Below are 15,172 nucleotides of genomic sequence, written 5' to 3'. Positions count from 1 at the left end.
TAGCTCTTAGTGAAGCCTCTCCTCTTTGCAAACATCTCTGTTAGTGGATTTGTGCTGAGGGAGAGAGAGTCACACTGCTGTGAGTCTAAGCTGGCAGAGCCTTGACAGCTTCTGGGTAATGGGCGCTCACTGGGCTCGCCAGACAGGTCACATTTTCCCACCAGACGAGTGACAGTGGGTCTCACTGGGTGCTCTGGTTACAGCCAATACTTACACACACACTCACGCACATACATACACACAAAAATGAACATGCACATGCGCGACATACATGCAGTTACCATTTAGCAGCCAAAAAAGCAAGTGGCCGTGCATGTGATTACCTGACAAATGTTGCAAATGAAACAGCCAAAAGCAAGTAGCCTGACATGGGAGGCGGCGATCCATAGTGGTGCCACCAGAGAGATGATATCTGTAGCTACTGAGGGTATTCTCGCTGTCATAGGTCCACTTCGATGATTAGATAGAAAGATGGTGGCCAGGGAACAGTGGGATAAATATAAAGAGGCCACTCTTGTATCCTAGAGTTTGTCCTACTTTGCTATATTTCAAGTTACAAGCTAAAGGATTCTTAAGATTAAGTAGCTGGGTAAGATACGAGTCAAGCAGCCAGTCCAGTGTTGGTTTTAAAATGCACAAATACTCGGCCCTAAGCTAGTCCAGATCTGGCCGGTGACTTTGTTTTCATTTTGTACAACCAAGCCAAAGTAAAAACCGCTACAGGACACAAAATAATAACGCTGAAATGTACTGCTTGAGCAACAAAGCGCTGTTTGTGTAGATCAGAAAGACAGCTGACAGCATGTCTGTGTAGGTTCTCAGTCATCCAGGACACGTTAGTCTTGAGGGCTTGAAAAGACAGTAACTGGACTTTGTGAAGATATTTTTCCTTCGTCCAGGAGGATTCTTCAGATCTGAAACAACTGATGGAGAGTCCCACTGAATTAAGGGTTAAATACACACCTAAAGAAGTTCAGGCGCCTTCTTTCCAAGCCCTCAAGACAGCCGACAGATTGAAAAGAGCTGGAAAGATGATGAGCGAAATGTAGACAGAACTAAAAAAAAAATATGGAAGGACATAAACTGACATCAAAAACGGAGGTCAGAGGAGAAGAGATGATAAAAGTGAACATGGGGGAAAACATAATAGCAAGAGAAGCTGAAGAACGAGAACAAATCTTGGGGATAAACAGGGACCGAAGCTTTTTAAGTGCTGTGTATTCAATATTGAATATCTGCAACCAGAATTGCACTGAACGCTTCTACTGATTAGTCTTATCTACTCTAACTGTGGTCAAAAGAACTCTTTGCACAGACAAAAACACTGTCTCGGTTTGAATGAAAGAGTAACACACACACACACACACACACACTGTGGATTTGTACTTTTTGAAGCGATAAAGCAGCAGCATGTGTCGCAGCAGACACTGTGACCTGTGGTGACTGATTAAGACCGGAAAGAAAGGCAGAGCAGTAGAACTCATTAGCACCTCTGAAAGTCTTTATTTTCTGCAACACAACAGGAGCAGATTCCTGAATGGCCAGCCCTCCACAGCCATGTGGTCATTCTTAACACTCACTTTGATTTGAAGTTTTCTTTAGCGACTGTCTGCAAACAGAACTTCATCATACTGTAGCTTCCTGTTAGACATATCAAAGCCAAACATTCAAGACAAAGAGATTCAGGTGAAAAGACATCTGGTATGATCTATAAGATTAACAAAGAAATTTGTGACAAAAAACCTTTATTATTCTAGTATAGTTACATTTTTCTTTCATAATGTGTTGTTAACACAGGGCAAGCCCAAGAAAGGCCACGCTGAACACAACCCCGTCCTCTATTGTTCTGCTCCTTTCTATCTTTCACCGCCATCAGCAAGATGTGTCTGAAAATTCTACACAGCTATTGTATTATCTTTGGTCATATCATATCTACTGTGCCTCAATCTATAAACTTGTGGTTTATCTGGGTGTAGAAACTAGAGCTGCTGCTGCTTTGGAAAAGACAATAAGATGGTCCGTGATGGATTTGTCCAACAAACTAATAGAGAGAGAGTAGCTCCACACATCTTGATGATATTACAGATTAGCTGGCTTCAGATAGAATTATCCTACAAATAACACATTTTATTTTCCGCATAATTAGTTTCTAAGAGAGCGAGAGAGAGGGGGGGGGGGGGGTAATTGAGTTGATCTTCATTATTTGGATAATTAAGAGTTGAAAAGATATGACTAATCTGAAAAGCCTTAACTGTTTCTTGCCCCTGATCATGAAGAAATTGTATAGCAGCAGGTTCTTTGTTTTTTTCCACACAAGTATCAAATCAAGAATTAAACTTTAGAGTTGTACAGAGTTTGTAAACTTAGTATGACCACTTTTACTCTTCAGCAAAGCTTAAACATTCTCAGGCAAGCTTTCCTGAAATCTCTTTAGGTGTTCCTCAGGAATAGTTCTCCAGGTTCTCTTAAAGGAGATTCAAAGATCTTCTTTGGATGTTTTTGCCTTTTGTTCTGTTCTCTGTAAAGATGATCCTACACTGCTTTAACAATATTGAGGTCTGAGCTCTGGGGAGGCCAATCCATGACTGATAGAGTTCCACTGTGTGTTTTTCTATGTAGGTATGCTTTTACTGCATATCATGCTGAAAAATAAATACTTAGCCAATCAGATGCTTTCCTAAAAGTACTGCATTGTGAATCAAATCACTTTTCTGCATTTATAATTCAATCAACTATGACAAGATCCCCCAATGGCACTGGCTAAAATATCCAATATCCAAAGAAGAACTTCAAAAGTCTTTCAGAAAGCTATTGCTCAAAACTAGCTTTAAAAAAAAATACAAGAAAGTCTGGTTTACTGGGAGCAAAAAAATAAATAAATGAGGTGTGACTCAAGATTTCTGCACAGTGCTGATCATCTGTTCCAGACACTTGTCACACTTTATGCTACACAACTGAGAACAGTGGCTAGCTAATCTGGAACATGCAAAGTAAGAAAAGCTGAGACTGTTGCTAATATATAATATGAATTCTATACTGGGTGCTGTTTTTGCAACACATTGGTTTAGAACACACTGACTGTTAACAGCTACATTTTTTAGCTATAATTACATATTCTAATTTGCCAAATCAGGCAAAGCAATCTGTGTCATGCTAATGTTAATCTAGCTAAACGAACAAATAGAAGAACAAAAGAACAAATAGAAGAAAGAAACAAAAAGTCAACAAGAACAAACGTTATGGATCAAAATGACAAACAATTAACGGCAAACGCTGCAACAGTTTGCATTTTTACGTCGTCTGTGCTGCTGATGTTAAATTAAAGTTTGTAGCGTACATACAGTTTCAATATGTTTCACCACAAATGCTACCAAGATGAATTCCTGTCCGTGTATTGTAGCTGCCGATTATATTTTGACCCCTCTGTTCTCTGAGACAAGCAGTGATGAATAAAACTATTTGGAACAGCAGCAATACTAATGTTTCAGAGGTAATTGAACAATAAATCCAACACGCTTTAGGCACTACAAACCTCCAGCATATTGCCGTGCTGGACTTGTGTGTTTTGCCAAACCATTTGTCCATTTAGTAATTACCCCGCAAGTCAAACAAAGTGGATGGCCTATAAAATGGAAGACAGTGTAATCCAGAGGACGCTCTGCCCCTCACTAAATAATAAACCCATCTAATCGAGTTTGCAAGACTGCAGCATTTATATCTGCGCGCGGCTGTGTGATGAAGTGGAAGACACATCTTTCCGGACTCTGCACCTTTTCCCATCCCACGTTGCCGCCGTTGCAAATGCGGCCCTGTGACAGCGCCGAAGAGCTATACGTGCATCAGTTAATTAGACTTGTGAATGAGTCCGTTTTAGACCATCTTCCTGCTCTTTGTTGGTCCACCCCTTAAATTGAAATGAGAATTACAATACGGGCAGATGAGTAATTAGTCTGAGCCGGACGGAATCGCCACTCGCTTAACGGAATCAAAGAGAAGAAAAGATGATGGATTGTGCACGTCTATTTATGTGTGTGTGTGGGAGACAGGGTGAGAAAGAGAAATGAAGACGGAGGCTTTAATCGTGTTCCACTGTCCTGAGAGGAGGGCTAAGTGCATTATCACTATTGTGTCAGCAGTGCAGTTTTCACGTTGGGACCAGTATGGAATGTGTAGAATGTGTTCTTCAGGCTCAGAGCAGATATTGAAGCTGCCGTCTAAACTCAATCAGAGGCAGATAATATAACAATGCTTTATGTTTTTCGCCCGTGTTATCAAAAAATATATAAATAAATAAAGGAACAAGACGGCCCCGCACAGCACAGTGGACTCTGACAGTGGAACATCGTTTAGAAAGACCAAAAATGAATAATGCTGCAAAATGATTTGTCTCGGGAGCAGTGAGGAATTATTAAAAATATCAGGTTTATAAGCAATGTTCCCTCTAAGCTGCGCGCGTGCGCAATTGTGCACTGCTGGAACGGTCTCTGCACACAGAAAATCTGTGTCGCGCACACAAAAAAAATCTAATCTGAATTGAAATTAAAATTAATACTTTAACAATTCTGTTTTTTAGTGTTAGTCAGTAAGTGACTGGCTGCTCCCGTATAGGATTAGAACGATGCCACCTTATCCCATAGTCCAGCCAATGATGCGATTCACATTCGTATATACGCAGCTAATCAACGTCGTCGGCAGGCTATGACAGCGTCTTTATGTGCTGACACCGGTGTTTTAGCTAGCAAAGCGGCTGATGTGGAGTGAAGCCACGTTAAAGACAACGTGTACAACCATTGGAGATGTGAGCAGGACAGACGGAACAATTGATGGAAAAAGTGTGGACTTTATACCAGTTTTTAAATTGTGTTGATAGGCCACGTAAAACCACAGTTATGATAAAAATATGCAATGTTTGGTTTTCTTCCTGAATACTATCGTTGTTTATATTTACTGCGGGAAGAAATGGTGAAAACGGCGTTTTATAAAGAAAATGCTCGAAAGCACTCTCCACCTGTGAGCAAAAACATAACCAAAAAAACCCCACCCTTTCCTATTGGTCAAAAAATGTACTATGTGGACCAATCAAAAAATGATATGGCAACATGGCATTTAGTTGTTTAGGAAGGGGGGGGGGGGAGTTTTACGTGACGGCGGTGTTTTGAGATTTGAGAGATTTGGGACATGTAGCACAAATCTTGTGTAGTTAGTGTGTAGTGTAGTCAGTAGTTTTGTTGTGTGTGTCAGAACCATGAGGCGACTGCTGTATGTTACAGGTGTTACAGGAGTGACACATCTCCTGTTGTCAGGCCTGCAGGTATCAGGCTGTTGTTCTTCTTTATCTCATAGTGGACAGAAATTATTTTTTGGAGTGGCATCAAATTTGATGCAGAACAGCTGATTGTTCTGTAAATAGTTTGAAATGTTTATTTAAAAAAACACCTTGGCTGCATTTTTAGGTAAACAGTTGCAAAAACCTTGTTGTTTGCACTTTTGAAGAAGTAACTATATAATTCATTTCCTTTAGAGCTTTATTTAAAAAAAAAAAAGAAAGTTGTGTTTTCAAAATTGGAGTTCAAGTTTCAACTTTCAATAGTGTTAACATACTACGCAGGTCATGAACAAGATTTTTTTTTTTTTTTTTTTATTGTAAAGCTAAAACAGTTAATTAAAAGTAGTCTAACATAAATGTAAATGCAGTAATTTGATTATTTTAATAAACCATGTAACTTGGATGGATTCGATGCTGGCGTGACCACAGTGCACACGTCTGCTGTCGCTCACAGTGGTCCAAGGGATCGCTCAGAGAGTTTGTGTGTTCGCTCAGACACATGAAAAATTAGAGGGAACATTGTTTATAAGGGTTACAAAATTCTTCATATTCGAGCGTCCATTATAACGCCTTTGAACGTTAGTCAGGTCACATAATCGCATCGCGTCTACATTACCTCTCTTGAAATGATGTGTCAATTTGGCATTAGATTTCTTTCAAATTCAAATCCTTCCAGGGAAATGAGATCATTTCTCACACATAACTCTCAGCATCAAGGCACAGCGAGTAGTTAATGTGCAGTTAAAAGCTTCAGGAATGCAACTCGAGCCCGTCAATAAACGTTAAGCCTGCCAGTAAGGTTTTGACAGCACGTCTAGAGTTAGGTTCATTAACGGTCTCAAGCTTTTTTTTATATACTTCTCCTTAAAATGACTCTGAACTGAGCAACATGTGTTTTACATCATCACAGCCTAATTGCTCCCTGTCTTTGTCACCTCCCTGTTGTTATTCTGTGCACTTAATATGAACAACTGAAAAAGACTAAGAGGCGACAACGGTGAACATGTGTTCTTTACATGGGTTCAGCTAAGGGGATTGTAATTACTAAACGTGTAAAAACCTGATAGCTCCTCTCGTGTTGTTAAATAACACAAGCAAGCAAAGCTATCATTTCCTATAAAAGGTGTTTAGGAGGCAAAAGGGAAAAAATTGTTTAAACTAAATTTTAATTAGTAGAGCATCAGGAACATTTCCTAGTTAAAATATAGTGCATTTAAAAACCCAATGATTGTTTTCACTAATAAATGAGCCTAGCCTAGTTGACTGCCTTGAGTTGTGCTGTTTTAAAGCAGTACTAATCAATATTTTCATAATACAAACAGGTGAAATATCCAAGTGTAGTTGGGAAGGGGTTGTGAATATAGATCCGCAGTAAATTACTGACAGTGTGCACTCAGCATCTTAGTCTGTTTGGTTTTGATGTCTACGGTTCTGCAGCACCTCAATAAAAGCTGAACCCTTGTCGGTTTGCTGATCTGAAGCAGTCAGGTGTGTGTTAACACAATGCCAAGGAGGAAAGACATCAGCATTATTGCTACCCATCAATCTGGGAAACATTACAAAGTCATTTCCATACAAAAAGTTCAAGTCAACTGGAAAACATTCAAGACTGTTGCCAGTCTTCCCAGAAGTGGACGTCACAGCAAACTCCAAGGTCAGACCATGTAACGCTCCGAGAAAGTGGGAAAAAGCCCAAGAGCTACACCGTAGACTCTACAGGCCTCAGTTAGCAAGTTAAATGTTAAAGTTTATGATAGAAAATAAAAAAAAGAGTGAACAAGTATGACTTGTTTGGAGGGGTTGCTGAATTCTACATGCTACTGAATCACAAGGTACACTTAATTTTACACAGGACTGCTTCTCGAACTGGAAGGTTGTTGTTGTTTTTTTCTTTACCCTCATAAATAAAACCTTAGAACTGAGAGAGGGTGCACAAGTATGACTTAAATGGTTTTGATGCATTCTCAATCATCCAAGTAAGTAAACCTCCAAGAGGTTATTCTGTTCATCTGGACGTAGCATTTTCAGTGGGAGAAGCGTTTCGTCACTCATCCAAGTGACTTCTTCAGTCTCCTTCTTCAGAGACTCAAGAAGTCACTCGGATGAGTGAGATACAATACAATGAGTGCTACATATAACAGCATTTATGAAATATTAGCAACAATGGCTTAAGCTAAGATACATGGAGATAATAAGAGTAATATATTAAAGAGCAATTTATAGAGTAAATTATTAATGTTTTCTGGCAAGTTAGGTATAAAAAAATCCAGATAAATGCTAATGTTTCTTAGTGACTAGCTGAAGTATAATTAGTTATTTTTAAGCTATATGTAAACACTGATTTTTACTGTCTGTTCTGCTCCTTCTAATGTTGCCTTAAATATGAATGTCAGCTAGAATGTAACTATCTATCTAGGTACTGTAATAATGTTCCCTGCATTATTTAAATGCTATAATCTAATGAGATACAAGCTCACTTAAAGTGAGCTTTTAAAAAAAATAATAATATGTAATCTAATTACTGCTGCACTGTGCACACTACTCGACTGCACTATAACAAACCAGGTTCCTGAAACATCACATCAGCACATCTCTGTGTATGTTTAAACTGGGTAAAAGAAAGCAAGCAACATCGGGTGCAGCGCTGCTCTCTCCGAGTTCAAAAGCAAATCACTACAGCGCGGTTACCAGCACACCGATGAATTTTGGACACAAATCAAGGAGTGTTTCTCTAATGCGAGCAGCTGTATAGCTAGTCACCTGCGAGAGTACAGCTGACACACACAGGTAGAGTGTACAGAAGATAACCTGACAGGTGTTGGACACACAAACACGTTCACACGCACACACCTGATGCTAGTCATGCTTCCAGTCTCAGAGCCAAGCTTGCATCTCTCCAGCTGACTGGCGACAATCTGTCGTTCGGCTTCCAGCTCCCTGGTCAGACGTTCAAACTGCAGCTCCTAGAAAGAGAAAGAGAGACGGGGAGGGAGAGCAAGAATGTGTCAAAACAATCTGTCTATTTATTTACTGTCACATTTACAGTCATCCTGAGCATTAGTTTGGCTGCGTTCTCGCTGACACATTTTTAATTGTTGTGAAACGGACTCCGCAGTCTGTGGTGGGAAAACAGGCCAGATATCGCTGCGTCTGCCAAGTTTCACACTGCCAGATATTCACAGAGAAGAGTTTGACATGTTGCAAAACTGTGACACCAAACTCAAACCATCACAAATGTGACATTTGCTATTGTGCCACTGAGGAAAGTCATGGAACAGCAGAAGGTTTTGGGGGAGAAGAATTCTGCTATTTTTGACGTATAGTGTCAAAAAAGTTGTAAGCATTACTCTAATACTTGGCTCATCTATGCACTGACACCCGATGGATTTATACCCTGCTGGTAGGCATATGCTGGTTGATATTAATGGAGTGGTGGGAAAAAAAGTTGTCAGTCGCATCTCCGCAGTTAAAAAAACATTCAGCCCCCCCCCCCCCCAAATTGTTCTAGGATAACAGACAAGAAGGACAACAGCCCTAACTGTCCAGCCAGTGTGATGAAGAACTGCAAGAACATCCCTGGGGCAATGCATGTACCATGTTAAAGCTCTGCACATATGTATCTATGAGGAAATTGTGAATTCCCGCATACTCTAAAAATATGAATATGAAGAAATGGGCCCATTGAGATAAACAGCTGGTGACACTAATTCTCCAGTGGAGTGACATTACACCACTGCAGAAGAGATTGCAGCAAAATGATCCAGTCCAAAGAGCCACAAAGAGGATGTGGAAAACATGATGGACATAATTTAGTATGTTTTAGTATTTAATTGGATGGTTTTCTATCTTTCCGGCAGACCAGGAGGTTCAATGGTTTTTTTTAAAGGCCTTGCTTAATGGTTATTTCCACTGCGTCACATTGGCTACGTTCACACTGCAGATCTTAATGCTCTATTCCGATTTTTTGATCGAATCCGATTTTTTTATCTGCTCGTTCACACTACAAATAAAATGCGACAGCAAACGCTCTCTAGTATGAACCCTCAAAGCGACCCGCATGCGCAAAAGAAGACGTCACACACAACGCGCTCTGTTTAGACCCAGAGCAAACTATATTGTTTGACTGATGGCCCTTACTATAAAGACTTCGGACTTTACGTTTCCCAATTTTTGCTTTAAGTTATTTTGTTGTTTACATAATAATGTAAATAACCTAATAATTATCCTTATTGCTGTTTTAGAGAGGAGCGGTGCTTCAAAGGATAGTTGCAGATTTCTGTCAGAATCTGCATATTATATAAAATGTATACGTTGTCTTCCCAACAGTTTCACTGACATCTGCGCTGGATGGCCAGGAAGCGTTTGCGATGTCTTATCGGGCGCTTCTCCGGCGCTGATAATTGGCGTCTGTCTTGTTTCAGTGACATAAAAGACAGATTTAATGCGACTTGACCATTCAAACAGCAGTCGCTTTCTAAAACATCGGATATGTATCGGATTCAGTACAACATACAAAAGTGACCCAGATCGGATTTGAAAATATCGGATTTGTGCCGTTCACACTGTCATACCATGATCGGATATGGGTCGCATAGGGTAAAAAAAAAATCGGATTTGATGCGCAGTGTGAACGTAGCCATTTTGCTATTACTGTTTTTATTCTGATGTTGCCACAAGTAACACACATACACTTACATGCATTAGTTTTGTGCAAGCTGGCCTCATAATGGATGTATCACATATTATATCATCTGAACTGACTAGTAGGTCTTTGGTCATTAGCATGCGAGCCTCTCTTGGACCTAGTAATGCTAATTTGTCAGCTAATGCTAGCTAGCTTGGTTAGCAAGCAGCAACATACACACATGTAAGCTAATTAGCTAACTGACTAAGAAAATGCCAGAATTTCACTCACCAAAATGGAAGCAGAAGCTTTTTGGACAGTCTGTACCACACAGCAAGCCATTGAACTAGTCAGATAATCTTTTAAAAATGACAAGAGTTTGCGGTTTGCTGAGTTTCAAGTCTGTATTTGCATTTTTTGCTTCTACAACAGTAGCTTTGTGTCATTCAGCCTTGAAACCCATTTTATTTTCTTTGTCCTCGCTTAAGGTAAAGTTTCTTTTCATCGGCTTACACCAGGTTTAAACAGCAACTGGGTGGGGTGTCTGCCCTGACATGGTGATATTAGAGACAGCTCCAAATCCAGGAGCAGAAATATTGTTTAATATTTATAGGACTCTGAAGTGTGAGCCTTGGCTCACAGAGAGTCCAGCATTCTACAAAATAAGGAAAAATGTAATAAATTATACCTTTCGCTGTTCCCTTATTTAATAATAATAATGATGGATTGGATTTATATAGCGCTTTTCAAGGCACAAAGGCGCTTTACAATGACACTATTCATTCACTCTCACATTCACACACTGGTAGAGGCAAGCTACAGTTGCAGCCACAGCTGCCCTGGGGCAGACTGACAGAAGGCTGCCATATCGGGCCGATGGCGCGATATGGCAGCAGATACTTTGGTATATCTGATATGGCGGATACCCTTTCTGATGCCTCCTCAACCTCTTTAATGAGAGTAAAAAGAGGAACGTCACCATACAAAGTCAAAGCTGGAGCTGTTTAAAACTGTCCAGTAGAGGTGTCAGTAGTATGCTTGTACACTGGTGTTTTAAAATATTTGGTTATTATGACTTTCAGCATTGAGAACCAGAACACTGCAGTCCTGAGCAGACAGAAAATATCTTGCTAGTTAAGCAGACTTGACAGCCAATGGCACGGATCATGAAGTATACTCTATTAGGGTAATATTTCACTGCCTGGTTTTATAACGCATGGATATTGACTGGTAATAGCAGCAACCAAAATATACAATACAAATTGTCAAAAAATGAACTTGAGTTATATTTTATATCTAAACTCAATGTATATGTTTGGTTTAGGACGCTGGTATCTGTTCAAGGCTTGGATGGCAGCTTAGTGAAACCTATAAGCTCCATTTTAAAAAGTCAAAAAGTTTTCATAAATCACTCATACATTTAAGAGCAAATCTTTTCATTTGGGTGGCTCTTGATGGAGACCTTTTCTTAGGCTTAATTTATGCGTGATGAATAACCACTAATTAGCTGATGTGCCAACAAGCAAGCAGCTGATTAGGATATTTGTGTCTGCTGCTGTGATCATTATAGCTGATTAAATAAACAAAATTTACCAATTTGTGCGAAAGAAAAAAAAACAATAAAACAAGAAAGATCAAATTGTTTTGCTGAATCACTCAAATCAAGTGGAGAAGGCACATCAGCGTTCAGCCACTGCAGTGCTGGTTTCAAAGGTATGGTTTGGATCTTTAAATGGCTTTCTGACAGTCCTTTGGCTGGTTCTAGATAATAAAAGTGACACAATCACAATAAGTCATGCCAGACCACAGGATACAATCAATCACTGTTTCCAAGGCAGTGTTTAAATAAAGACGAGCTATTATGAAAGAAATATGCACTCAACAAACAAAGGAAGTGAAGAGAGTGATACATGCGCACGTACAGTGCCTATTTCTCAGATCCTTTAAGGTTTACAAGTTTTCCATCGCCATCATTAACCTTAATTCTCCCCCCCCCCCCCCCCGCCCCCCTTTTTTGGTCAGACTGTGAACCTGGCGGCTGTTATCTAATGACTAAGACCCTGTGCAGGTAACGACCAACGTTCTGTGCAAAGGTCGTTGTTTGCAGCCCGACTACAAATGCAGATGAATGCAGCTAATAAAAAGCTTAATCATCATCAGACGATAGCTGATTGTTTTCAGATTGCATTTTGGGAAATGCATTCCTCTTGTGGTTTCCACACTCAGTGTTTGGCTGCACATAACCAAACTCACTCAAATGTGACTGATCAGCACTCCGACTGTGCAAACTGAAACCTGAAAGCTTCCGGGACCAAAATTTTCAGCCCTTGTCAGCAAATCCATCATATTCATATGCAAATATCTGTTTACAGGGATTTTTTTCCATCAGTCACCACACAGTACTATAGGAATACGTGACTCCTTGATTAAATCCACCCATACTTAATTAAATTCAGACAATGCATTTAGTAAAGGCGCACACTTCTTTACATACAGTCTTATAGTTGATGGTGCATGTCAGAGTGGATCGGTCTGTCTCAGGGCACAAATGTAGTGAAGGTGACAGTGCCCAAGAATATAGGTTCATCATTCTCAAATGGAGGAACTTCCTAAATCTGGCAGTCAAACTGAGTAATAGCAGAGGATAACTGTTAGTGCAGCACTCCTCCAATCAGGCTTTGAAGGAAGAGTGGCCGGAGGGAAGCAATTCCTCACTAACAGGTACAAGACAGCCCACTGGTGGTTTGTCAAAAGGCAGCTGATTGGGCTCTTGGGCTATAACAAGAAAAATCCTCTGCCCTGATGAAATAAAAATTGAACTGTTCCACCATAGCTCCCATTGCCATGTGTGGAGAGAGCCGGGTAGTGAGAATCACCTTATTAATGCCATCGATACAGTCGCTCAAAGTGGTGGTGAGGCAGCATCGTGCTGTAGGGATGTTTTTCCTGTGACAGAGACTGCAAGACCCTTCGGAATAAATACAGAATAATCCCGAGTGAAAACCGTTTTCAGAAGGCTCAGGATACCAGGCTAAGCAGAAGGTTTATATTTCAAGAAGACATTGAAACAAAGCACATCACAGAGAAAACACAAGAGTTGCTTTGGATAACACTGTGAAAATCCTGGAGTTTTGCAGGCACAATCCAGACCTGATGCCAGGAGCAGCTCGGGAGACCTGAAAGCGGCCGAGCACCAACACTCTCATTCCAACCCGGCTGAGCTTAAAGGATTCTGCTGAGAAGAATGGCAGAAACCCCTGAAAGAAAGGATCATTCCCAAGAAAACTTGAGGCTGTTATTGCTTCCAAAGGGGCCTTAACCAAGACAAGGGCCTGAATACTTATAAAAACTGCATATCTCAGACTTAACACACTCCAAAAACCTGTTTTTTGTTTTGTCGTTGTTTAGTACGTGTGTATGATGCCTCAAAAAAATCCATCTTAAGATGAGTGTGAATCATAACAAAACTCAAAAAAACAATCCTATAAGGGGGAAGAAAGAAAAATAGCACCCTCTAAAAACCCAATAAGTTTCATTTTGCTCACACAATAACTCAAAAAAAAAGACCCAGGTGGAGTGCCCAGCAAAATTAAGTTATACAGATTCAGAAAACAAATGCATATCATTAAAAGGGAATAAAAACCAGTCTGCACCCAATGCAGCTTAATATTAGCGTTACCATTTTTAATGACCTAAAAAAAGCTTGAAAAGGAACATTAATGCTATTTATAGTGCTAACACAATCTGTATTTTATGGCTAAGAGTAGTGATGGAGAACATAGTGCTGGACTGTGGGTGCGTAAATGCCTAAGATGCCTGAGGCAACTCTAGGCTTCCCACCATAATGATACAATTTGATTATAATGAATCATTAATGTAATAACTTAACAAATCAAATTGCAAATTTCACTGTAATTACACAACATCTTATTATTAATGGCAACTGGCCACACATACAGGCGCACACACCAGCATAGAGAAACATATGTGACACAGACACACACACAGGCATACAATGATAATTAAATACATCTGTAAGGATTCTGCAAGTGAGGACACAAACGTTGCACACATCAGTGGGGACATGCTGCTGTGCCTTTGTGCTGGTATCAAGACAACGCAGGGTTGAAATATTTTGTAGATCGCATCGTTTTCTGTTTTTCTTTCCATCAAGTCTTCTTGGAAACTGGCTTGTATGTTTGCGTTTACGTGCAACAGCAAAATATCAGCTACAATTGGGTGGCAAATTTAAGGGAGTAAAGTAGGTTTGCAGCCAGATTAGCTTCAGTACACTTTGCCATTAATTCTCGAAGACTTTGGAAGGCTAGTGGAGATATGGAACTCCATTTTTCCAAAAGATATTTCCTAATTTGTTGTTTTGATGATAGTACGGAGAACCAAAAGCTCCCAAAGCTGTTTAACTGGTTTAAGAGTCGGATACTGTGAAGTGTCCAGCTTATGATTTAATTCAATTTAATTTATTTAAATTTATATAGTGCCAAACCACAACAGCAGTCACCTCAAGGTGCTTTACATTGAAAGGTAAGGACGCTGCAGTGATACAGAAAAAACCCCAACAATCAAATGACCGGCTATGAGCAAACACTTGGTGACAGTGGGAAGGAAAAACTCCCCTTTAACAGGAAGAAACCTCCAGCAGAACCAGGCTCAGGGAGGGACAGCCATCTGAGTGATGAGAGGACAAAAAAAACAAAACAAATATAAAATGAAACAACAAAAAACAAAACAACCCCCCCCCCCAAAAAAAAAAAAACAAAAAAAAAAACACACACTGTGGAAGAAAGCCAGATAAATAAATATTAACTAATCAACATTACACCATTTTAATACCATTCAAACTATTCAATGAACCCTTGTGCATGGTGGATGGGGCCGTGGGATTAATGTTGATCGCTATATGTATTTGCAGTGACCCTTCCCTTCAAGAGGACAAGCAAGGTCCAGTAAAATCCCCCAAACTCAGCCCCTCCACAAAGCCATGAATTTTCTTCTCTTAACTTTGTCACCCATGTCCGTGTTCTGCAGTCAAACCAGAAGACGTGACAAAGAACAGCTTCTGAAAGCATTTTGCGAAGCAGAAAGTCTGGATGTTAACATCCACAGTGTGAGAACAGTTCGACATGCTTCACTGTTTGCACACTTTCAACATTTTCACACAGCACTCGGGATAAAAATATAGCTTCTCAACAGAACCCAATTAA

The 15,172-nt window shown here is 40.0% G+C and overlaps 1 protein-coding gene across 5 annotated transcripts in view; it reads right to left on the bottom strand.

Moving 5' to 3' along the window:
• ctnnd2b (catenin (cadherin-associated protein), delta 2b) overlaps window positions 1-15,172 on the bottom strand; it is a 206,509-nt gene that overhangs the window by 123,235 nt on the left and 68,102 nt on the right. For all 5 annotated transcript variants that reach the window (XM_085142179.1, XM_085142180.1, XM_085142177.1 and 2 more), the window contains one exon: window positions 8,177-8,289. In XM_085142179.1, coding sequence (XP_084998305.1) covers window positions 8,177-8,289 — 113 coding nt within the window. The remainder of the gene's footprint in view (window positions 1-8,176; window positions 8,290-15,172) is intronic.

The sequence above is a fragment of the Neolamprologus multifasciatus genome, chromosome 18 (assembly GCF_963576455.1).
Source record: "Neolamprologus multifasciatus chromosome 18, fNeoMul1.2, whole genome shotgun sequence".
In the NCBI taxonomy this organism is placed as follows: Eukaryota; Metazoa; Chordata; class Actinopteri; order Cichliformes; family Cichlidae; genus Neolamprologus; species Neolamprologus multifasciatus.
This window is presented reverse-complemented; position numbering and strand designations above follow the sequence as displayed.